This window comes from Chroicocephalus ridibundus, chromosome 8 (genome assembly GCF_963924245.1).
Source record: "Chroicocephalus ridibundus chromosome 8, bChrRid1.1, whole genome shotgun sequence".
NCBI lineage: Eukaryota > Metazoa > Chordata > Aves > Charadriiformes > Laridae > Chroicocephalus > Chroicocephalus ridibundus.
Window position 1 is genome coordinate 31,632,255 of NC_086291.1, and position 24,928 is coordinate 31,657,182.

General features: G+C 48.1%; 1 protein-coding gene across 1 annotated transcript; it reads left to right on the forward strand.

Annotated features, from left to right (window-relative positions):
* Nucleotides 1–5: 5 nt before the first annotated feature.
* On the forward strand, nucleotides 6–20,835 carry TADA1 (transcriptional adaptor 1). The gene is made up of 8 exons (XM_063343773.1): nucleotides 6–216; nucleotides 443–534; nucleotides 1,683–1,748; nucleotides 8,109–8,206; nucleotides 11,067–11,276; nucleotides 12,293–12,444; nucleotides 13,452–13,614; nucleotides 14,579–20,835. Exons 1-8 carry the CDS (start codon nucleotides 143–145, stop codon nucleotides 14,729–14,731), a joined length of 1,008 nt encoding a protein of 335 aa, XP_063199843.1. The 5' UTR covers nucleotides 6–142; the 3' UTR covers nucleotides 14,732–20,835.
* Nucleotides 20,836–24,928: the final 4,093 nt, after the last annotated feature.

Sequence of the window (24,928 nt, forward strand, 5' to 3'; positions counted from 1 at the left end):
GCGGCGGAGTGTCACGTGACGGGCGGGCCGCCGCGCTTTACGGCTGCCGTCGCGCTTTGTGGCGCTTTGCGGCGCGGGAGAGGGAAGTGGGGCGTTGATCCGTTGCTTCGCCCCCCGCCGCTTCTCTCCGGTGGTGGCGAGGATGGCGACGTATGTGAGCGAGTTGGAGGCGGCCAAGAAGAGCCTGAGCGAGGCGCTGGGCGAGAACGTGAAGCAGTGAGTGCCGTGGGCTGGGGCTGGGTGTCGTGCCGGGCCGGGCCGGGCCTGGCCTGGCCTAAGAGGGCGTCCCACCTGAGAGGGCGGCGCTAACCGGGCCCGTGTCCCTGCGGAAGCCTCAGCGCTGACCTGGTCCCGGGCCGCTTTGCGCTGTTGTGGGGGAAAGCAGTGGATTTTGGAGCAACGCTTTTTGTTTGGTGTCTGCACCTTCCCCGCTCTTCCCTAGGTACTGGGCCAACTTGAAGCTCTGGTTCAAGCAAAAGATAAGCAAGGAGGAGTTTGACCTGGAAGCACGCAGGCTTCTCACGCAAGACAATGGTAAAAAGCCATCTTGTGTTTGTTTTCCTGCTGGCTCTGCTGCTGCCTGGTCCATGCCAGGCCTGCAGGGATCTGCTGCATGGTTTTTCCTGAACAGGGAAATTGCTGTGAGGGAAATAAGAACGTCTAGGGCTCTAGTAGCAGTTTAGTTACAAAGGTGGGAGGTGCCCTGGCTTGCAGGGGGAAGTCCCGTTGTGGCCCATGTGCTGCCAGGCAATTTGGCCTTGTGTAAATATGGTAAGCAGGTAAAATATGCTGTCTCAGCAACCAAGGAGATGTTTTCTTATGTCAGCGTAGAGACCCCGTCCTTTCCATACCGCACACTCTCTGTTTAGCTGGGGCTAAACTGTACTTGTGGCTGAAGTAGGGGAGGGAACGCCTGAATTCACCGCAGCTTATGCAGCAGGCAGATTTCTTTCCTGGCCTTTGTGGGTGACAGCTTGGAGTGTTGAAGGGTGAGACTCCTTTGTGCTCACCTCAGTGTGGGTCTGCAAATATTGGTGGGCATTGCTGAAAGTGTTGCGGGGTTTCTTGACTTCCACCTTCATGATCACTGTGGGGGGGGGCAGGGAATTTCTCAGTACTTGGGTTCAAAGGCCAAAGAGGTTCCTGCAACCCTCTGACCCTGCTTGTGAAGTTTGTCTTTGCTCTTTCTAATTTGTGATTACTTGCTCTGCATTTCAGTAACCCTTCTGTAAGAGAGCTGCATTTTATCTGGAAACTATTTGACTGAACTTCACCTTCCTGGGTCTGGTTCTTACAGGTCCTTTTCTAGCAAAGCCAAAAGCCCTGCTACTAGAAGCCTGTGTGACAGGAGGGACAGCTGATTCTCCTCTTGCTGGCCGAATACAGCAGATATTTCACGTTGAGGGCTGTAGGGCTGGATTCATGTGTGTGGCACACTGAGAATGACCTAACTTGTTTCCGTGGCATGTGTAGTATCCTTTCTGTTAGTATGGAAGTAGCAGATTCTGGGTCCAGTAGAAGAAAACTCTCAAAAAAAACCCTTCAGTTGTGCCTATGGGGCTAAGTATGTGTGGAAAACATGAGATTAGAAAGGCATAACAAGCTACTTAAAGATTGCTTTGGGGGGGGGGGGTGTCTCTGGGCACTGAAGTGTTGCTAATGAACTGTCTGTCTTTACGCAGTCCACTCTCACAACGATTTCCTCCTGGCTATTCTTACCCGATGCCAGATCTTGGTTTCTGCACCAGGTAAGTCCTGAGAAGCCTCATTAAAAACAATTGGGTAATGAAGCTTTGCCACGTGGGTATTTGGTGGGTTTTGTGCAAAGGACTCCAATTTTCTGAGCTTCAATATTCATGTTATTTGTGCCACACAGGCAAAAGATAAGCTGTGTGTGCGATAAGCTGGTTTTATTTCTGGAAAGGGTGTGTGCTGTGAGCTGAAGTGTAAAGAGAGGTGCTGCTTTGCCTTTGATCTGCTTTGCTTACCGATTCCTCTCTCTCCTTGACTTGGTGATGCTCTCTGCTCTTACCTCTGCTGGGGATATTATCTTGGGAAGTTGAATTTTCTAGACTGATCTTGAAAGCAAATATGTATCTGATAGAAAAATGCTTACAGTGTGTCTTGATTGAGCTATGGGCAATTAACCCAACCTTCTGCAGGTAGTTCACTTTTTAATTTTGTAAGCATTTAGGCTGCAGTCAGGATTGCAAAATAGGCTTTGCTTGGTCTTCAAAAGAGCTCTAAATCCAGAGATCTGATAGGAAGGACAATTGAGCTACAGTTCCAGATATGAAAATGCTGTGTAATAAGGGAAAGAAAATTGTTATAGCTCTGATGGGCTGACAGCTGAGGATGTGCTTTTTGAGATAAGAGAATACCTGTTACTAGAGTACTTGAAGGAAGGAAAAAATGCAAAATTTATGGATTGCCCACAGCTCTTTGTGTCATAGCTGGTCATTAACTATACCAGCTGTGCTAATTAAATACTAACCTCCCCCACCTCCAAACTTGCTTTGTTTGCTCTTTTCACAAACACTTTTGAGTTCCAGACTAGTGCACCTTAGCTGTCTTGTAATTCAAAATATTTATGTCTAAATCTTGCTGCTCCTTCCTTTTTGACTGACTTAGGGCTGGACTACAAAAAGAAAGCACAAGAACAGTGATTCCCCTGTGAGTATTGCCTGAAGCAGCTGAGTCTAAATTAGGAGGGGGAGGGAGAGAGTGCCTGTGTTCTCTGAGCTCAGCCCTGGGCTGATGTGAGTGTTGAAGCAGAGGTGGTAGCCCAGAGGTCTTGCTCCTGAGTGGCTGTAGTCAGGGTAGAGCCTGTTGTTGTGTGGCTAAAATTGGGGTTGTTCATTCCTGTGTGCACCGCTCTGTGCTTAACTGTATTGAATTTCATTTGTCACTTTACCCAGTCGCTTAGCCTTGTGTAGCTCTTCTGCAGCCGTCTGGTCAGTTTTCATCTTCCCTGCCTTGAAAAGCTCAGATCTGTCAGCAAACTCTACCAGCTCCCCAGTACCCCCTTTTTTCAGGGCTGTCTAGGAATGTGTTAAAAGTATGTGCCCCAGCATAGAGCAGTGTGGTGCTCCACAGGTGTCTTCCATATGCTCGTTATTTCCTGCCTGACCTTTTTAATTTCAAGTCCTTGCCAAGGGCTTTTCCTCTTGTCCCATCGGAGCTTACTGTCTTTAAGAGCTCTTGAAGAACCCTTCTTTGTAGTGCTTCAGCTGACCAACTGGATCACCTCCAGTGCTTTCAGGCAGGCTTTTGTTGTCTCTGTCCACAGATCTGCATAAGCCAGCTTGAAAAAAATCAGTTTAATCGCGTGTGTGTTCTTAAAGACATAGTTTAGTCCTCTGCAGTTAACAGTATGTGCTGCTAGTCCTTTCTAGAGTTTCTGTTTTGTTCTCCTCAGATCAATGCAGAGTCTCTCAAGGATTTTGGAGCTAATCTGTACTGAGATACCTGTTTATGGGCCCCTGACTGGTATTTTACTTGCCAGTCTGCTGTGTGTGTTGTAGTGGATTGTACATGCAAACCCAGGAAAGTGCAGTATGAGTGGAACACTAGATGTTATGTCCAGATTTCTTTTTCTCCCCCTAGATGCCAGTCAGACGCCTACTAGTTTTTTTTTTTTGTTGTTGTCTTTTTTCTCTTTTTTTTTCCTCATGTAAGAATGGAAAGCTAACAGGCTTTTGTCTCCACCACTGTTCTGGGTACAGGGTGTTGACTTCATGTTTGATGGAAACAAGTAACTTTAAAGAAGTGTGCTTGATGCACTTGGCACGCCATCACGAGGGTTACTGATGCATGCACTTTCCACCCCCGTGTGAGAGAGACAAGGTGGAAAGAACCATCTTTAAAGTGCCAGTTTGTACTTAAAAAAAATAATGGTGTGATCAGCATTAAAAGCGTACTTGATATTGCGGCATTTGGAATAGGAAACCTTGGGGAAGGTATCTTTAAGGAGTGCTTGTAACACATGTTGAACCATGTGAACAAACCCATCTGATCCAAACTTTGCTGCCTCAGTAGAAGTGGTTCCCCCTGGGCTTATAAGGGAACACTAGGTGAATGTGAGAACACTTTCCACTTCCCCCCTCTCATCTACTTAGGCCGTTGGTCACACAAACTTCAAATCCCAGTTCAACACCCTGTGTGGCACGGGATATTTAGGACTCGGTGGAGAGGGAGGAAGGCTCAAGTCTATTCCAATGTGAGGAATGACCAGTTGCTTAAATTCCTGCTGAGCTCCCACTGATGGCACTGCAGGATCCTGGGCAATGCTAAATTGGACTTCTCCGCCCTTTTTAAAAATGGGCGGTGGTGTTCCCTCTGGCAGCCGTGTTTGTGAATACACCAATAAATGCTGGAGTGGCACCCAGCTGTAATGTAGCTGGGAAGCTGTGAAAGTGCCCAGAGAGAGGAACTTCCCCAAAACGTCCTATCCAAAATACTAAAGAGTGACTTAATGTTAGTTTTAGGTTGGCTATACCCGCCCGAGTGGTGTGGTGCACTTCCCATCACAAGAAAATTGTTTTCTTCAGTATTGTCTTTTTACCAGTATTTTCAGAAGTGCTTTTCTGAATTTTTATGTCTGGGTGTTTTTTTTCCCAAAAAAATTCCATCAGGAGGAACTCCAGTTTAAAACCTTCCTTAACCTTGCGTGGAGTTGCTTATTGCTTATCTTACTTGTTGGACAATTGCAAGCAATCAAGCTAGCAAGGTTTCTTGAGTTAATACATACCTCACTTGAACTCTTACCCTCCCTTCCTTAGCTAAATGTTAATAAAATTGAGACAACTGCGAGTGTTTGAGTTAGTGGTGTAAGGATTTAATTTATTTACGAGTGATCTGGAGCCAACTAAGAAATGGTTCAGTGAATTAGAACTCTTGCTGGGATAGCAGGAGCATTTTATTTTATCGGGGTTGCCCATAGGCTTTGCTCAAAGGGCTGCCAACTGTGAGATGGGCTCAGGTTGCTCGTGTTCCTCTTCTTTCCAGAGAGCTGGGAAAGGAGAAAAAGGAAGAAAACGGGAGTGTGAGTTGTTGACCGAGGAGGGTCTTCAGAATATATTTGACTAACCCCTTGTCCCTGCAGGAAGATGAAAAAAAAAATAATAGTACTGAAGATCAAATAAATGAGAGTGGGCAAATGCGTGTTTCCTGTGCCTGGCTACTTTTCTGTGTCGTGACTTTCTCTGTTGGTATCTTCGTCCTTTCCTCCTGTACGGTGCTGGTGCAGCACGTCAGGAAAACCTGACGCACTCCGGACTGGCTGGTGCCATCGCTGTAGATGTGAGGCAGCTCTTAGAAAAGCGTTCTTATCTGTTGCTTATCTTTTGAAGGTATATCAGCAGCCATTGCTGTGGCTTGTTAGCATCTGATTCGCTTGCTAGCAAGATTAAATAAGAACTGCTAACATCTCTGAAGTTTCATGCCTGAGCCACCCTAGCCTTGTCATTTGTGGCCAGGAAGACAAGTACTGGTTTTCTTAGAATACTGAAGGGAAATTTTGCTTTCTTCATCTAGTGCAAGTCAGGCTTGGTAATATGAAAACCTGGAAAAGGAGCCAAAAAAAATATCTGCTCTGGGCTCATTATAATGGGGAACAGGAGATAGTATCTCGCCTTTCCCTTGTTCTAAGATAGGTCTGGCTAAGTTTTTGTTAAGTGTGCAGGCTGAGAGTCGATTAAGCTGCATCTTTCCAGGTCTACTGTCAAAGCCTAAAAATTTAGTTGCCATTTAGTTTAGAAGTTACTACATTATTTTTTAAAAGAAGACATTTTGACAATTCGGACTCTGCTATAACCTGTTCATCTGTAATACATTGTCAGATAAAAGGGTGTTGTTTGCTTTTTCTAATCTGTTCCACTTTCTCCATCTAACTAAGGATGCGTTAACTGAGAATACTTTGGTAAGTGAGGCTGTGAAGGCGCTGTGTGAGACTTCTGACAAGGAGGAAGGGCCTAGGCTGGGGTGATGTTACAAGCTAGAGAGATGTGCTTTTATTGAGAGCTTTAAAATGGGCCAGGTAATTTCTGCGTCTGTCCTTAACACACCTAATCCCCCCTGCCTAGAAGGGATCTGACCTGTTATGGAGGGGAGGAGGAGGAAGAGGAGGAAAGGACTTGTCTGTAAAGAGCAAAATTCTGAGAGAGAAATAGCGTTATATTGATAGATCCTAAGGTGTAAGTACTGAGATATCTCAGTGAAGGGCAAGAGTGGTCCTTGAGATGATTGTCCATGGTGCTTTCCACACACCCCTTTGTTAGTCCTCTGCTGCAATGTTGTAGTGGTGACTAATGACACCAGCTTTATGATTCTTGGAGAAGGTTTGTTTATTATCTTTTAATTTCCTATAATTGACCAGTGGATTTTGGCAAGAGGGTTTGTTGTAGACTGTTGTTTTTCACCTCACTAATACAATGTAGCTAAACTTTTTAATAAACTTTATAGTGACAGTGTCATCTCTTTGTGTGTGTGTAGGTGGTTTCTAACCCCTTCTTAGCAGCTGACCATTCATAAACTTCACGTGAATCCCCTGGTTTAGCCTGATCCTTAAAGTCATGTTTTAGGTTTTTTTCATGGTAGAGGACACTGTGCTCATGCTTCAGCCATGAGTCTGGGAAGCTCCATGTATCCAAGGACTTCCAGCCAGCTGCCTTCCCTATAAGCAAGGCTGTAGTAAACTGTACTTATGAATTCCTGAATTACAGCAAATTAAACATAGTTGTGAGAGCTAGAGGTAAGTGTGCTGCTTGATGTGAGGCTGGTGTTGAGCCGTGGCAGCCTGCGGTAACAGGAGAGAACCAGAAGTGGTTGGTTGTCAGTACTCGGCGAATGGGCCTGAGGCCGGCCGAGTTGTGGATGGTGACTTGTGGGGTGGCTGCTGTCACTTCTTGCCTGAGTCTAGAGGAAATGGCCAATTCTGGTTCAGGTGTGCCTGGGGAACATCGGAGATGTTGCTGTGCTGTCAGCACCGCCTGGTAGCACAGCTCCAGCCGGAGGTGACTGAAGTACCTCCAGAACGGAGTTGTCCAAGCTCCCTGGAGGCAGGCAGGGACCCTGGCACAGGGCATGCTCTGCTCCAAAGGAAAAAGGCTGCTCGCTTGCTGTGCGAAACCAAGGGAGGAGGGTACCAGTGACACAAAGCAGAGGCTGCCTCTGTAGCCACAAGAGGGCTGTCCAGTCTTTGGGTTGCACTGCTTGTTGACTGTCAGCAAGTGCGTAGGCATCTAGTGCAACCATGTCTTAAGCCCGATGTACCTGAAGGAATTGTGCGTGGATCCCATGAACCAGTCAGCAGGAAATCTGCCAGGCTCTCCTTGCCAAAGTGGTATGATTGTCAGCACCTGGTTTGGCCTACTGTAGGTGTAGCTGTCAAACAGCATAGAGTGGACTTTTGAACAGTCTCCTCAAGGTGATGTGGCCAAATGTATGTATGTATTGGTACTACACAGTAATCTCTCTTCCATCTGCTTGCCAGTTCTGGTCAGTCACAAGCTCACTGCGCACGTTGGTGTTGTGCTGCTCCTGGGCCCAGTGGCCTTTGCAGTTCTTCCCCCACCTCTCCTTTCTTATCAGCGTAACAAGAACAATCAGCTGTGATGTTTAACAGGGTTCCGAGACAAAGCTTGCTAAAGCTGATGGGGAACTGTAAAGGGTCAGATTGCTCAGTTCTGCTGATTAACATCTGACCTGATCCAGGAGTTGGTGGGAGGAGAATTCCCCTCCAGGCAAGCTCCTGTCATCTTCCTGATGGAACAAATGGTTGTTTCTTCCTTACAGCTTTCCTTGGATTCTGTGCTCATCTCTGCCCTTCTGCCATGGGTTTTTGTGTGATGTGTGGACAGAAATTTCTACTTAAGTAATGGGTCATGAGTTAGTCAAGCTGGCAGGGGGCTGACAAAGGAAGGGAAGGGCTACCACAACATTTTCCCTGAGAAGCCCTTCTTCTGGGCCATGGCTGTTGGTTTTGGGTAAAGGCTTAGCTGAGGGCTAATTATTAGGGGTTTTCCTGTGTGGACAGTTTCATCTTGGCCCTAAATCAGCAACATCTATTGAGTGTGGGTTGTTTTTTTTTCTTTCTCTTCAATTTGTAGAGGGTGCTGGATCTCTGCCATGGCCAGGTGGCTCTGCAACTAAGCCTGGAAAACCCAAAGGAAAGAAAAAGATTTCATCAGTTCGTCAAAAGTTTGATGTAAGTGTCCACAGTCATATAGTGGTGGCTCTCTGACATTGTGTTGGGGCTGAAGAGCTCTGGCACAGCATGCAGTTTTTATTACTGCCAGGGATGATGGAATCCATCACATGCAGTGATGTATGTTATTTTTGTTTTGAGTTCTGGTTTGGGGCAGAAGCTGGGGGTTAGTAGCTGCTGCCTCTCTCGTGGAAGCCTCTTGGGAGAAAGGCTACGGTGTGACCTGGGTTTGTTAGACACCAGAGAATCCATGGAAGTACACCTAAATGTCAAAGTTGTGTTCCAGGAATCCACATCTGCTGAATTCTTGAAGCAAAAATTTCTATTTATTCGGGTAGAATTCCATGATTGTATGGTCTGTTCTGCAGAACTCTACAATCCAAAGTACTAGTAGTAAGATGTTCCTCGGGTGGAATGTTTTTTAGAGGGTCAAGTTGTTTCAGAATTAAAAATGCTTTGCGAAGGTGCTGTCTCGTGGTATGTGGCAGAGAAATGCATGAGATGGGGTTGATTTTTCAGTGAAGGCTCTGTATGTCCATCTGGTGCTGTCACATGTCTGTTTTACAGACGTTTCTGTGCTGCCAGACCAGTGGTGGGGTGGGGGTCTGGTGTGAAAGAGGATTAGGATGGGGCACTGTCTTCCATGGGTGGAGTTTGATAAGATGGTTCAAACTGAATTAACAGTTTGTTGAAAGGGAGAGTGGCTGTCTCTTACTGAGCCAGATTTATCGGATGTCTCAGCACATCGTGGTCCAGCTCAGTTCTGTGACAAAGTAGAAAACAAACCAAGCAAAAAACATCCCAAACCCTAAGTTATTCTTGCTGGTTTATTCAGCTGGATCAGCACTCCTTGCCGTCGGATGAATGCTGAAGCCAATGCAAAGGCGGAAGGGGCAGCCGTGTGGCTGGGGATGGGGGAGAAAGGTGGGCGTGTGAAGCCTCCCGCTCTTACACTGTGAGAAGTTAGCTTGGCTCAGCCAAAGTGCGTACCGTGCTTCTGGGGATTGTAATTAGGCACCATCTGCTGCAGAGACTGGTGTTTCAAAGGAGTGCGAGTCCAGCTGAAGGCTCGTTGTATTTGCAAACTGCTGAAATATTTTGCAGCATTCACAGCTGTGGCCTGAATTCTGATGGTGGTCTGTGTTATCTTTTTTGTTTTAAAACTTCACCGTAACTTTTCAGTGGTGAGTAGAGGAGAGTTTGAGAAGCAAGTTGTGACATAGCAGAAGTCTTGGAATTTGGTATAGTCGGATACCCCTATGTTATATTACATTTCTAGTGTGTGTTTATTCACATGTTCCTGGAATGCTTTGTAGTAAGTACTGTATGAAGTGTATGTCATGATTAATGGGCTTGTCTATTACCAGTGGAATTCCTGAGTAGCGTGAACTTGAAGTGCCTTGATATATCCAGATGTTTCCCTCATTGGTCATATAACAGCTGTGAATGACCACAGGTGCCTTCCAGTTGGTTTCCCCTCTCCCAATACACATTCCTTTTGAGTCGCTTACATTTCAAAGGTCTTTTTTTTTTTTTTTCCTGGCATGCAGTTTTCCTGTAATGAAAGCATAAGTCTTCAGAATTATGGGGAGGGAAACCTGCTTTCACATAGTTAGTGGGTGGATTGGTTTTTCACTCTGAGTTAAATGCCATACTGTCCTTTGAATAAAGCAGCCCCCCCTTCCTCTCCAGAAACTAAGACATGAGAAATCCATTTTGTTGCATGTTCATTGTTAATATTTAAAGTATGCGTTTGTCTTGATGCAGCAAGAGCCTTGTGGCACTCTTTGTTCCAGAGTCACCAGATTTGCAGCTTGGAGAGCTGAGGGACAGGAGTTGTGGGAGTGCTTGATGAGCTATGGCCATGTTGTTCCCTTGTGGGCTGAGGCTGGGCCAAGTGCATGTCTGGGCACAAGGATCTATCATTTCCGTCTGCTTTTTTCCCCCCCTTCACTGGGGGATTGAGACTTCCTGGGAGCCACCACAAGCACTCAGAGCTTTAGACACCAGCACTTCAAGGAAATTGTGCTGGAGTATGTGTGGCCTCGGAAATGAGGGTTGCCACCTTCAGGTATAAATTCCTGTTCTGTGATGTTTTTCTTCTAAATAATTGAGTCAGTTTTGAAAAATAGGCGTAATCCATCTCAGAATCAGTGGGTGCTCAGTAACACAGCTCTGCTTAGAGTATTGAAAGTGCATGGCGAGACTGGAGCATGAAATTCAGAACTGGGATTTGGCTAAGCTGTTGCACCTAAAACTTTCAAGAAATGTAAGAATCACATAAGCTTAGGATCATGGTGTTTAATCTTGATGGAAACTGTACAGTTAAGTAATAAAAATACACCCTTCTGTACAAGAAATTACTAAATGGACAAGAACTCTTCAGCGTAGAAGGAGGTGGCTGAGAAATGTGAAAGTCCATAAAATCATCGCTGGCCTGGGTAGCATGAACAGAGATAAAAGGGACAATGACTGACCACATTTGAGACTTAAAGGAGAATCGAATTAATCCAGCAGGTGGGAAGCACGGAGCAAACCAGAGGTGACTCTTCATGTGGTGTGTTGTTCCATTGTAGGATTTCTTGCTGCAGGATGTTGTGGATACCCAAAATTTAGGTGGTTCAGGGTGCTGCGGGAGGAGTTGATGGGCTGTTTAATAAAAGGACACTAACACTGGCTGAGAAATTTCTTCAGTCCCAAATTGTTGTGGGTTGGGGAGGAATATCAGTCTGCTTGCCCCACTGTGATACCTTTTTGTAGGTGTTTGCGTTCTGGTTGGAGAAGGGGTGTTTGGCTAGGTGAACCAAAGGATCTGACCAAATATTTATCATCTTATGCTCTCATGTTGTTTTCATAACAGCACCGGTTCCAGCCTCAGAATCCGTTGTCTGGAGCCCAGCAGTTTGTGGCAAAGGATCCTCAGGAGGATGACGATTTGAAGCTGTGTTCTCATACCATGATGCTTCCTACACGTGGCCAGTTAGAAGGAAGGATGATTGTAACTGCGTATGAGCATGGGCTAGACAATGTCACAGAGGAGGCAGTGACAGCTGTTGTTTATGCTGTGGAGGTGAGACCGGGCTGGGCAGCAGTGGTGTTCTCGTTATAACAGCAACAAAAGGCTCCGCGTGCAGTATCTCCCCTTAGCAGGGAGAGGAAGCCTGCTTCTCTAATTGCCCGTTTGCCTTGGGAGGAATAAGATGAGAATCAGAGGGCTTCCAGATTTGTGGCATCATCGATGTAGAGTCTTGGATTTCTGCCTGCAAGTGTTAATTTTGAAGCACTTGCATATGAAGAACTCCAGACAGGCTTAAGTAGCTGTTTTGGAGAATGCTGTTCCTGTCACTTAAAAGCAGAGACAGAACAGGAGCTCCAGTTAAAAGTTCTATAAAAAAGAATCCGTTAGAGGCACAACTATCTGGCATGGAAGTGAAGTGATGGAATCAGGTAGTGCCTGCAGGTGAAGGGCCTGCTGTTGGTGGTTTTGGCCATCGCTGGTGGATTACCTGACACATCCCAGGAATGATATAGCCATTACTTGGAGTGCTGATGTGTGGGTGGTTTTCTGGAGTCAGAACGTGGAGGCCAGCGTGAATTCCCCGACAGGGAGTGAGGGCAAATTAAGAAGCAGTTGGCTGCTGCTTTTTTCAGACAGTTTTTTCTCCAGCACTTTCCAGGCAACTGGATGGTCTGAAAAAGATCGAGTGGCTTTTCACTGTAGTTTTATGGCCAGTATTTCAGTACAAGTGTAACATCTAGTGCTAATTATGAAGTCTCTTAACTCTTTATCAAAGGGATCAGGGGCTGGGAATTTCCTAGCATTTAAGAAACCTCTTTGACATTTGAAGCAGCACGTCACATATTAGAGTTCACAGGCTAATGCATACGGTACTCTCACACAGTGCCACGTTCTCTGTATCGGTGAAAACATACTGTAACTTGTCCAGATCTTGGTTCCTTACAACCTTTAGGTCCTTGTGCTCATAGCAGCGCTACTTTTGTCTTGCCAATTGGTGAAGCACTTCTAGCTGTGGCTTGGTAGGGCGAATAAATTGGCATGTGGAATAAGACTGTTTTTCATTGCAGAACCACCTTAAGGATATTCTGACATCTGTGATATCCAGGCGGAAAGCCTATCGCCTGAGAGACGGCCATTTCAAGTATGCCTTCGGAAGCAATGTTAACCCTCAGCCATACCTGAAGAACAGTGTTGTTGCTTATAACAATCTAATTGAGTGGTAAGGAGCTCTCAGCGCACTTCTAATTTCAATTCAAATGCAGTCCCAGAGTCGCCATGTGGCGCGGATTCTCTTTTTACTTGGTGGAACCCGTTAATAACGGTGTTTAGCTTTCCCACGCTAAGGGAGGTATCAGTACAGAGGACTGTGCAGCTAAACAGGGAGGGAGAATATGGGGATTTCTCAGCAGTAGAGTTCAGGACAGCGTTAATCTCTCTTCCTTGCCTGTGCTCAATTTATGAAAGTCACCCTTGGCCCTCTGAATATTCTTAGTAATTATTGCTTTTTGGAAGGTGTAGTGAGTGATACAGGAATTTTGCTGCTCCTGGGGAAACTGCCCCTGGGCAGAAGAGCCCTGCCTTCCTGGGGGAACCTCTGTTGTGCCACTGGAATGAAATGTCAGTGAAGACCTGTGGGACGCTGCCATCCTGTCACTTCTTGCATCCAAATGTGTCTGTGGTTTCTTGGCAGGCCTTTTCAGTTGGCAGAGCTTCAAGGTCATCTTGTTTTTCGAATTCTCAATGTCAAACAGCTTGTGCTGTGCATCTGGCAGCATGTGTGTATGAGAAGGCAGTTGTTTGTCTATGAGAGCTTCTAGAAGTTGACAGGAGGTTGTGGGTGTTTTAAGATTTGATTATAGCACTGCAAATGCTAGAAATGCAATTCCCTCCAAACAACTCTGCCTAACAGCTAACATCTTTCAATTTAATGTTGTGGGTGCCTTAATCTTTGTGCTGGGTAGAAGCTATTGGCTGTAAATAAAAAAAATTGCCCAATCGAGATCAGTTACAAAGCAGGTTTGAGGCATGCTGAGGATTGGTTTGCGCTGTTTTTGTTAAATTGGAATTCTAAAGAGATTTTAATTACAGCTGAAATAATTTTACCTACGTAAGTGTTAAGTCAACTGATACAGAAAAGCAAACCCTGCGGCCAAGCCCTCCTGTGTGACTTCCAAAGGTGGTGCAATTTTCTCAACTGGAAGGTTTTACTCCCTGCTCTGTCTACAGCCCTCCAAGCTCTGCGACGCCTTCTGCGGGTCAGAGTCTAGCTCCCCAGCCCCCGCCCGATGATGCTGAGCAGCAGGCAGCTCTACTCCTCGCGTGCTCTGGAGACACCTTACCAGCATCCCTCCCGCCGGTGAACATGTATGACCTTTTTGAGGCATTACAGGTAAGCTGTTCACGGTACATTGTCATGTCACAGGCAGCACTGTCCTGAGTACCAGCCACCTGTCTTGGATTTGGCTTACATGTGTGGAAGGAGACTTAATTTCTCCTCCTACAGTCTGTTTCCTTTCCCTCTCCAATTTATAGTTCTTTGGCTTTTGATTTGTTCCAACTCTTAGGTAACTGCTAACATACAGTCAGCTCATGGCTTAATGCCTCTTCTGCTCCCTTTGGTCAGAGAGTTGATGAGGAAATCCGTGTCTCTTCTGATAGCTATGTAAGCAGGGTGAACTCTTCCTCTGTAGCAAGACTGCAGTGACTGTATCGGGACTGAGATTTTTGACAGCGATGCAGCAAAATGACTTGCCTGGCAGGTCCCTGGCTCTTTGTGTTCCACCTGGGCACTTAAAAGGAATACTTAGTCCTGGCATGGAGGCTGCTGCCATGGGTTAGCTGTGATCACCCTGTTGAATCTTCCTGTGGAGCTGTGCGCTTGTGCTTCCCTCCCTCTCTGGCAGCTCTGGGGACATTCAGACTACTTTGAATGACTAAAGTTAGCTGCAAGAAATTTCCCTTCCATCTCTGCTATTGCGAACTCAGGGCTGTGGAGGCAGACTGTTCGGTGTAAGAGCTGTAGTCAAGCACTTGTCTTGTGTATTTGGTCAGATAGAATTGTTGTTTGTAAGATTTTTGATGACAAACTGTTGTTTGTTGTTGTAAGAGCAAAATTATGATTTCCTTACCATGCTGCTCTCTTTAAAAAAAAAAAAAAAATAAATGGCATTGTTCTGTGCTGGCTGATGTGGCAGTGCTGGCAAGTTGCAGCTCTGCTTGTGTGTGACAGCCTGCCTTCTGCTCGGCGGGGCTGGCTCTCTGCTCATCCTGTAGGTAGTGGGTGGCTTTTCTGTGGACAATATGAGGAAATGCATATGAAAGCATGAAACTTGTTTCCTAATGTGTATCTCCAGGTGCACAAAGAAGTTATTCCTGCGCACACTGTCTATGCTCTAAACATTGAGAGAATTGTCATGAAACTCTGGCATCCAAACCACGAGGAGCTACAGCAGGATAAAATCCATCGCCAGCGCCTGGTGGCAAAGGAGGGCCTTCTACTCTGCTAGAGCTAGGCAGCCGTGTCAGGCCTCAGACGGCTACAGTGCTGTTCCTTGGACTTGATATTCAAACACGTCTTACAAACCTGTGTCAGCATTTCAAGGATGACATAAGTTATGAGTCAAATTTTCCTATGGAAATATGACTGATTTGCGGTACACTTTCTCTGCTTCCCGAGAGTCATGTGCCATGGAGTACTTGCAGCAATCCCACTGAATTGGAAAGGAGAAACAAGAGATTTGTTCGCAAGGACTGTTTTTATTAGGAAGAATAAATGTGAGGGTGGAAAGAATTGGTTTTAAATAAGGTGGATTTGTGTTTTCTTTTGCGAGCGTGGGGAATCTGCCTCCTTGCCCTCCCCTCTCAGGTAGTTTCCCTTCTGAGCTCAGTCTCCAGGGGTCTGTCCAACTTCTGTTGCAGTTGGTGGGATCCTTTTCCATTCATTTGACTGGAAACAGGGTGGGCTTCTGTGAAGATGTGCAATTCTGTAAGCTGACATCAGTCCTCTTCTACCAGGGGAACTACTAATTAGAAACTCTGAGAAAGCCAGGCAAAAAGGGAAAGGTCCATTCTAGCCTGCCTTTTGAACTGATTTGTTTTGTGTTTTTTTTTTTTTAAACTGCATCACAAAACAGGAAGGTGTGCACTGTTGTAGGACTCTCTTTTGCTAGTTACCAAAATACACAATAAAATCAGGGTTGTAAGTAACATTTTTCTATCAGCCTAGTCCTTGACTCGCCCCCCTCTTGTAGTTGTGATCAGATGTCCTAGGAATTGTTGGATCTCTGTGCCTGTCAGTACAGCAAATTATTAAGTCATCCCAGCAGGGTTTGACCATTCCTGAGCCGAGCCAGCAACTCCCAAATATGTATACCACTTCACTGTCTTTTAGTCTTGCAGACTCCTTGGATTTGCAGCATGAACTATTGTCTCGTGTGACTTCATCATAAAAATACACAGCCTTGTATTCACCGTAAAAATATGCAGCCACTGCTCTCCACATGGAGAGCAAAGCGGATCACTGTGTGAAAGGGGAAATTCCGCCTGCTGAGTTTCAGGTGCTCCGCTCTATTCCTGAGCCAGCGGTCTGCTTCTCAGATGGTGAAGGGAACATGCTTATTATAACACAAGAATTCTATTACAGTGTCTTAATTACTACATTACCTGTGTTTAACCCCACCCGTGCAGGCACCTGCTGAAGGATGACTTGGCTTATTGTGCCTCCAGATAGTGGAACTGAAACAGCTTCTGCTGGGGCAATGTGAAAGTGTAAGCTTGTGTTTTCCCTCCATTCCACTTGTCTGTTTGGGAAGCTTTTAGATAGGAGAGCTGTCATCTTTCCTGTGCGCATTCCTTCTCTACTGTGCCCTCAGGGTGCAGTTCCCTGATGGTTCCTCCCAGTTATCTTTATTTTTTAATAACTTCCTTTCTTGACGCCCATCACTCTTCATGTTGGGCCAGAGTTGTAGCAAGGGGCTGTGCCCTGTCACTGTTCCCAGCTTTCCTGCATCCCTTTGTGGGATGTGCTGTGGAGTTTGGCAGTGCCCTTGCGGATACCAGTGGCTCTCATCATGAGAAGACCATTTCAGGATTATGAAGAAGCTGGAAAAGGCAACAGGAGAGAACTACAGCCGGGCCTGGCAGGATAAGAGCGGTTGTACTTTGTAGGTTGTGTCTCTTAAGGTATGGCAGTCTGTGGTTAAGAGGGGAGTGGGAGAGAGGTGGTGGAAGATTTATTTTGGCCCCTTTTGCCCAACTGCCATTTTTTCCTGTATGTAAGCATACATCGCTGTTCAGAGGGAGACTTAGCTTAAAAGTTGACCCCAGTGGCTTTTACATGACAGATTTTAAAAGCAACATCGAACCTGAGTAACTGTATGTGGTGAGATCAAGTCACCCAGAGTATGGAGTCCAGGGTGTGGGAGGGGGATTTCCCAGATAATTGTTATGCTTCTGGTGTAAAATGAAAGCGTTAAGTTTGTTTGCTAGAAACTTTGGGGCAGCTCTGAGGATTTCAGATCTGAAGAAAGCACGCAGCCTCCAACGGCATCACAAGTGAGTTCTGAAACAAAATACAAAGTATGGCACGAGAAGTGCCTCTTTCTTCTGTTTGCATGGGCTGGGGGAAGGCTCTGCAGACAAAGCCTCATATTCTGAAGAGCTGAGTCATCTATTCCACACTGAAAAGAGTGGGTTAGCTGGGACGCCTGCTAGACAACAAAGGCTCGAATAAGGAAATCCCGTCAGCCCCAGTTCACAGATCGGAAAACTGAAAGGCACATGTTCTCAATGCACTTTCCCACAAAGTGTGAGGGCTTGTGAGAAGTGGTGCTTCATAGACTTCTGGGGTAATTCAGCTGGAAGGGATGTCTGAAGGATGCTTTGTCCATCCTCCTGCTTGAGAGAAGGGCTGAGTTCAAAGTTTGAGCAGGTTGTCCATCTCCAGAGATGGGACCGGGGAAATGGTGGCCATGCTGAGGATGAAGGTTGTCCATGCATCTCATGAGAATTTCTTACGTTGTGCCTGTTGCCTTTCAGCTTTTCCTGTGTGTCTCCTTGTGGCTCCCCATTGGGGAGCAGCAGATAATAGCAAGATCTCCCTTTTGCCTTTTCTCCAGGCTGAACAAACCCAGTTCTGTCAGCTTCTCCTTATGCATCGTGTGTTCCAGCCCAAACCAGCTTGATAGTCTCCACTGAACTTGCTCTGGTATGTGACTGTCCTCGTGCTGGGGAGCCCAAACTGGACCCATCTCTCCAGATGGTCTCCCAAGATGCAGGATCCCTCCCCGCACCCTGCCGACTGCGGTCCCTTTAGCAGTTGGCCTTTGCAGCATGGGTGCACTGCTGACTCCCGGGTTGCTTGTCCACCTACACTTCCAGGTCCTCTCCTGCAAAGCTGCTTTCTTGCCTGTTGTCTCCAGCCTGTTCCTTGCAGGGCGTTACTCCAGCCCAGTGGCAGGGCTGTGCATTTGCCATTGAACTTCTTGAGGTTCCTCTCAGCCTATTTCTCCAACCTGTCTAGGTCCCTCTAAAGAGCAGCTCCCCCTTTCAGTGTGTGAACCACTCCTCCAGATTTGGTGTCATCTGCAGACTTGCTGCTCATATGCTCCAACTTAACATCCAGATCAGCAGCAAAGATATTAAAGCGTAAGCAGCCCTGGTGTTGGGTGCTGCTAGTAACCGGCGGCCAGCTGGACTCTGAATCACAGACAGCTGCTCTTGAAGACCTGCCCTGAGAGCAGGGTGATGGCACTGATATGTATTGCTGCTAGGCTAGTGGTTTTCCCTGTGATATGATACACATTTGTCTTTGCTATAGTAATCAACCCTCTAAAATTAGTAAGATTGCTGAATTTCAAAGCAGCCGCTCAAAGTAGCACTGAAATTAGTTTGGCAGGGTCTACCTTCTGCCCCAAGAGCCACCAAGAACCTGCCAGGTCTATGGCAAGCTTGAGCTTGCCCAAAACTGTTCCTGACAGATGTTAGCTGAAAAACTTAACAATGGAAGCTTTCAGAGTTATCTTAGGCAACTGTTTAGTGGTCTTCACCACTGAGGGATTTTTCCAGAGTCCTGTGCCTTTTGCTGCAGCTTCGGCCTAGAACTTGTTGTATTTATCCCAGTGCATTGTATGGAAAGGCAGAAGGGAAGGGATGAGATGGCATCTGTCACGTCCTGAATAGTGAGAACTGCATCCTCCGTTCTTAATCCAGTAGGAACTGTGCAACATACTGAAAGTTGCCACTTTTAGAATCATAGAATGGTAAAAGTCGGAAGGGACCTTAAAGTGTTTCTAGTTTCCACTTCTAGTTTTGCAGTGGAAAACCATTAGCTACTACATGAAGAGGGGGGGGAAAAGTGCTTGAGAGAACTGGGCTCGCTTCGTGGCCTGAGTTTGGGCAAAGATGGCCATCTGACCTCGGGATGTGGTCAATGCCCCTGGGAGTGTGGGATGCAGAAATAAAAAAAAGTCTCTTATTTTTATTTTTCTGACAGTTCTGGCTGCTGGGCCTGCCTTACGTCTGACCAAGCTTTTCCAGCTGGGTGCCAAGGAGGATCCTAGAGATTTCCTCAACGCATCCAAATAACCAAACTTTTGCTCCCAAGTCTGGTGACTGGGAAAGATGATTCTCATTGCTGGTTCACAACAGAAACCTGGAGCATAGCTCTGTCTTTCTCTTGTCTTAACTGCCCATATATCCCCTCCCAGCCCTCCCACTCTGTCTTCTGCAGCTGAGATGGACTTCTCTGGTTGTTGCCCCAGTTATTCCTTCCCAGCATAAAAATGCCCCTGTTGCAGAAAGGTGGGATTTGGCTTGATGCAAAGAGTGGCCCCTCTGTTTGAGGGCCAGAAACTCTGTGCCAGCAGCGCCTAAAAATGCAGATTCTCATTTCTCAATAGAGAAAAATTTAAAAGAGTGACTTTGTACTACTGCCTTCCTCCTACTCGACCTCTAGAAAAATTCTGGCAAAGAGGGAAAATGAGGAAATAAAACTGCTTGCATTTAAGAAGAAAGCACATGTGCTGTATTTGTGTCCTTAACTGTGAACGCCCAAGAGCCCCAAACTGGGGTTGCAGAAATCCTCTGCTGTCCAGCCAAGTGAAAATAATACCAAGAAAGGAGACCTCCTGTGGTGCTCCTGGGGTGGAAGGAAGTGTGTGACCTATTGCTGCAGTCCGATGGCATCAAAGAAGAAAGTCTCCGCAGAAGAGGGGCTGCCTCCCCAGTTCTGAGAAGGCAGCTGCAGAGAGGGGTGGTGGCAGCTGGTCCCTACCAGGAGCTCGTAGGTGATGATGGATGTGTCTTGCTGGCCTGAGATGATGTGCAGAAGGGGTTGCAGTGGTGCTGTAGCAGTAGCATGATGCCAGCAAGCTCTCCTCCTAGTGAGAGGCCCAGCTTGTGCTGCTAGAGCCTTCAGGCAGCCTTCAGCAGGCTCCTAGAAGGAAATAATTTCTCAGAGCCAAAAAGTTTTCTTATGGCCTTGCCTTTCTTCACCAGTATGGTTACTGGTGTGGTCTGGTTGGCAGGAAGAGGGGAAGAGTTCAAAAGACAGGCAACGTGAGGCAAGTGCACCCTCGGTGTCCCCAGGGTCAGTACTCACCAAACCTTGAGGCAACTCTGTGTGCTCTAGGCACCGGGCTGAAGGGACCACCATGGGCTTGGCACCCCTTGGACTTCTTTGCCCAGCAGCAGTGTGTGAAATCAGGGCGCAAACACTGGTGTCCACCTTCCTCAAGCGTACAGAGAACGTAGTTCATGCTGAGACCAGGGCGCTTCAGCTCCCTCCAAGGCTTTGCATCCTCTGAGGAGTCCTATTAAGTGTCCTGGGCTTTCCCGTGCAGCCACAGCTCTGGGTGGGCTTGTGTAGTAACGACAGAAACATGGTGCAGATTTCTGCTGGGTCAAGCACAGGCTGCTGGCCACCACTGAGCTGCCACTGTAATCTTCCTCCAGCCTTGCGTTCGATTACGGTCCAAGGGCCTGATTAAACTATTAGTTTCTTTTTTTTTTCTAGATCACAGCATTGAGATATATATCTAACTGGACAGAAAACTTGTGCAAGAATAATTTATCGCCACGAAGGGCATCCAAGTGAAGTTTTTTGTAGCACTTTTGATTCATTTCTTGCCAGGAAATGAGTTTGTGTCTCCAGATAACATCTGGCCAAGGCAGGGGTTTATGACTGCAGCCTCTCCTCAGTCTGAGGATGCTCTCTCTGGTGGAGTAGTGGAGGCTCTTGTTCTGCCTGTGGGCCATTTAAGTGAGGACAAAAAGTTCCTGCATTGGAGCGGTACATGGTGCTTCTGGGGCTCTGCTCAGAGCCTTGATGTCCCTGCATTTGTGGAAAAGAACTGGCAACTGCCACTGCAGCGAGTGTTTGTGGCCCCCTCACCAGCTCAGGGGTGTCTAGCAGAGCCATTCCTCTGGCCCAGCCTGTGAGCAGACCCTTTGCCACACGTCTGTCCCGTACCCTCGCCCCGTGGTGCCAGCTGCTGGGGAACTGTGCCCAGGAGCAGGACTGGATCGTAGAATGGTTTGGGTTGGAGCAGCTTCTTCTGCTCCATCTGGATATGGTGCCCAGGTAAGCCCCAGAGGAATCATCTCTGACGAGATCTCCCTCAGAAGGATGGCAGGCATCAGCTTAGTGACTGCCTCTCTGGGGGTGTGTTGTTGGTTATCATTAAAAGGTATTGTTTCCATTTGAATTTCTGAAACCAGTTTCCCGTTGGTGGGTTTTGTTATGTCTTTGTTAAATTTAAAAGCTCCCACAATCAGATAGCTGCTTCTGTGCAACGACAGCCACTTCTGAAACTCCACTTCGATAAGAAGAAAGAGAAGGAGCTGGGGTTGCTTTTATCTCACAGGAAGGGCTCCCGCTCTTGGCATGGAGCAGCCCATCAGCTCCTTTAAACCCTTTGAAGGTTTTTAGAGCTTTTTTGGAGTGGGGAGGCAGTGCTCCTGTCCAAGTCCTGGCAGCAGTGCATGCGGGCAAAGGCCTGGTCCTCTTTCCCTTCCTTACTCCGCCATCGCATGCCCAGCTGGCCAGCTTGCTCTTGTATCTCTGGTGGTTGGCCGGCAGTTCTCAAAGTTGTCATCCTGCCGCAGGTAACTACCGAAATGCCTCTTTTAGCTCTTTCCGTTTCAGTGAGGGGCTGGACTGCAACAGTAAAGACACTTGTAGGGAACGGTCCCGGAGGGTTTTATTTATAGCTCAGAAGCAGATGCTCCACGTGAGGTCTGGCTGAGTCTGTGTGCTGTAGGAGGTTGCTACAAAGCCTTTCTGTGAATTGTAGCCTTGATTTTTCAGATATTAATATTTTGTTATTAGACTATATGAAATGCTGATGGTAGCAGATACTCTGTTTTGCTCTAGGGAAGAACAAATATTTCAGACGTTTTTCCTCTGAAACTTTCATTTCTCACTAAAAAGCTATTTTCCTACCAGAAAGAAATCACAAAGCAGCTCACCCTGCTTTACTGTTGCCCCTGCCCCCAGCCAGAAGATTGTTGTGAGGTATCAAATCTCTTTTTTTAACTCTATAATAAATAGACTTAATAAAGAACTCCATAATAAATGGCTTCAGAATAATGCTTATCCACCAACTTCTCCTCTGGCCTCATCCACTCTCTACTGTGCTTCTTAAAGGTAGGAAAAGACGGAGGAAGAGCATGGCTGTCTGTCGGCTTTCCTGGCAGCACTCGGTGGAGGTTGTAGCCCTGCTGTTTTGCAGGGGGCCAATGGCTAACCTGGCGTTAGCAGCTTTTCTCCTTTCTCCCGTGTTGGAGGTTCATCTGTATGAATCCCTCCTGCCCTGCAAAACGTCTCAGCTGGACTCCCCAGCTTTCCCTGGAGCCTGCAAGCAAGCGATGGGGGAGAGTAAAGGCTGGCCCTTCACCGTAGGCAGCAGACGCCACACAGCGTAGTGGCCTTTGTTCTGCCAGGACTGTCCATCAGGAGAGGATGGAGACAAGGTGTGTGTGTGTCCCTCAGCCAGGGCCATGGAGCAGACCGTGGCTTGGCATCCCTTCTGGAGCTGCCACAGGTACCGCATGCAGGCCTGGCCGCCATCCTGGGGGTCAGCAGCTGCAGTTCAGAAAACTCTTGATATTGGCAGTGCTGAAAAAAGGGGTGAAAAAAGCCCTTGGGACAAAAAAAAAAAAATCAAGTATTTATCCTCCTGCCCCGGACACTGTTACACTCCTCGATGCAGTGAGTCATAAATTATGTTAGCAGCAAACCAAAGAGCTGTGTCCTTGCCCCTGGGGCAGCAGGGCCGCCTGTGGCACACCACAGCGTGGGCTGGCTGTGCGCGGCCATGCTCCCCACACTCCTGCTGTGCCTGTGCCGGCTGGCTGCCACTTGCCAGCTACCCCTGCCTCACATCTGCCGGTGGCTGTGGGCTCTCGCCATCACAACCGGGGTATGAAGCCCCGTGTGGGACAGCCTGTGTGTTCCCCCCGCTCCATGGTTTGCCTTGCCGAGGCACGGCTCCCTTCCCTGACCCACATTTGAATGGTGAGGGGGTGCCGCCGCTTGTCCCCACGCCCCCATGTGCGGCTGAGCCCGTACATCCTGGGCTGTTCATACGCGGGCTGCGTTATCCCTCCACTTCAGCTTTCTCAGTTTCACTCCTGCCGGCTGTGAAAGCCAGCGATGCTGACGCAGTCAAGCACAGCTCACGCCGTACCCGAGCACAGGCATCCTGTTTCCAAAACAGCTGGTGCAACCCTGTAGTCTTCAGCATCCATGTTCCCAAGGGAAAAAAAACACGGGGAGCTCAAGAGCCGGGGCAGAAGGGAAGAGAACAGGAGGTTGGGAATATTTTCTCTCCTTTTTTTTTTTTTTCTTTTGGTTGAAAAAGCCAATTTGGGAAGCAGACGTGAAGGAATGGCAGAACCTGGTCTCCAAAGCCCAGGAGGCTTTGGGGGCAGCCTTTGCTCAGCAGCGTGTGGTTATGCAGCAGCTCCTGTGCTTTCCCAGCACTGTGAGCCCCCCCACAAAGGGTGTGGGGATGGCCAGGAAGCCCATCACTACTGTCAAGGCTTCACCTACCCACTCCCCTGGAACAGTTCTCCTGGTGCTTCCCAGTAAACCACAACATGCAGGGCTTGATTTAGTGGGGTTTTTTTTTCAGATGAGGCCAGGCCTCTGCCAGAGGGACGTGATGGTGCTTGGTGGGGCAGATGCACTGTCTGGCTTCACATGCTCCCTGTGGTTTTGTGGGCTCCAGCTCCCCTCGCCCCACATGGACAGTGCCGGGGGTGATTTGCATTATTTGAGTCTTCAGGACGCCCACGGGTGGAAAAAAACCAAAAGAGGCAAAGACAAACACCCAGTAGCACGCACATACACACAAAAAAAACACCTGAGCACAGCCCAACTGCTGCTGGTTGCCAGCTCCTGGTAACGAATGGCCGCCACACTCATGCCGGAGCTGCCTCTCTGCGTTTTTACAGGCTGTCAGCTCAGCCTGGCTGTTCCCTGCTGCGTGGTCGGTGGTACAGCTCACCCCAGTCACTTTCCAGCTCCTGAGGCGTTGGTGTGCGAGTGGTGGATGTAGTTGCAGCTTGGGGCTGGCTTGCACCTAATGGCATCTGCAGTGACCCCGAGGGACAAGTCCCCAGTCTGAGGGCTGTCCGGGGCCCACTGAGGTCAGCTGTGTCTGTCTCACCCCAGGGAGATATTGGCATCACTGGTAGCATCCCCCCGCCGTTGGGCTTGCCTTGCCCTCATGTGCTGTGGTCACCCAAGCAGCCCTTGGCTGGTGGCTGTTCCTTCACCTCGTGTGCTGCCAGGTCTGAGCAGCCCACTTCACGGTCGCGCTGGGTGAGCTCCCAGAGGCACCTTTTGCAAGTTTGCCACCGGGGAGGGAGGGGATGGGAGGTGGGGGGGGCGGGGGAGGCACCGACCATGTAGCACCACAGGGACATGCTGCGTCTTGCAGAAGTGACACGAAGGCCAAGGAAGGAGCACCATCCCCAGTGCCTAAAGGGGCACAGGCACCCTCCCGGCCTAAGGAGCCCCACAAGCCTTTTCTGGCTCCTGGGAAGGCGGTGATGAGCAAGTGGGGCCAGGTCCCCTGGGTACTACATTGCTGCTGGCTCAGCTGGCCACAGTGGGGACAGGGAGGGAGCAGGGACAAGCCTGCAGCCAAGCAGGCTGCCTGGATGGTGGTGGTCATGTTCACCAGAGAGTAGCATGGGCATACCTGTCCTCCTGGGGTAAATGGCAGCTCCGGGCACCATAACCTCACGGGCACCATAACCTCATGTGCAACATCAAAGCGGCTGAGGTAAGTGAATGATGCAAATGAGCAATACCTCAGAGCTGGCGTTTAACCACAGCCGCGCTTCTGCCTGTGCTATGGGAATAAGATGACAGTTCCTCTTTCTGTATCTTCTTGCCTGACCTCAGGGGTGCTTGTGGTCTACCCCAGGGCTTTGGCCCCACTGTCAGGGCAGGTCAAGGCATGGACCCGGCACTGTGGAAGTGTGTCCTCCATGGTCCTGAGGCATTGCTGGAGACCAGGAGAGGAGCAGCAGAGCACAGCTCCCATGGGCATCTTTGCTAGCATCGTGGCGAGGGCACACGGGACCCTTCTGGTGCCCCTGACACTTCTGCTCCCCCCGGGCACTTAATGGCTACTGCTTTTGATGCTAGTAAAAAGGACTATGTGAAAAATAAAAGCATGGGCCTGACTGCC

What these genes read in the sequence shown, in the direction of transcription:
- TADA1 (XM_063343773.1), top strand. Translation starts at nt 143, where the DNA reads ATGGCGACGTATGTGAGCGAGTTGGAGGCGGCCAAGAAGAGCCTGAGC. An exon ending in GCTTCTCACGCAAGACAATG is followed by an intron (nt 535 to 1,682) that starts GTAAAAAGCCAT and finishes GTCTTTACGCAG; the next exon opens with TCCACTCTCACAACGATTTC. An exon ending in ACCTTTTTGAGGCATTACAG is followed by an intron (nt 13,615 to 14,578) that starts GTAAGCTGTTCA and finishes GTGTATCTCCAG; the next exon opens with GTGCACAAAGAAGTTATTCC.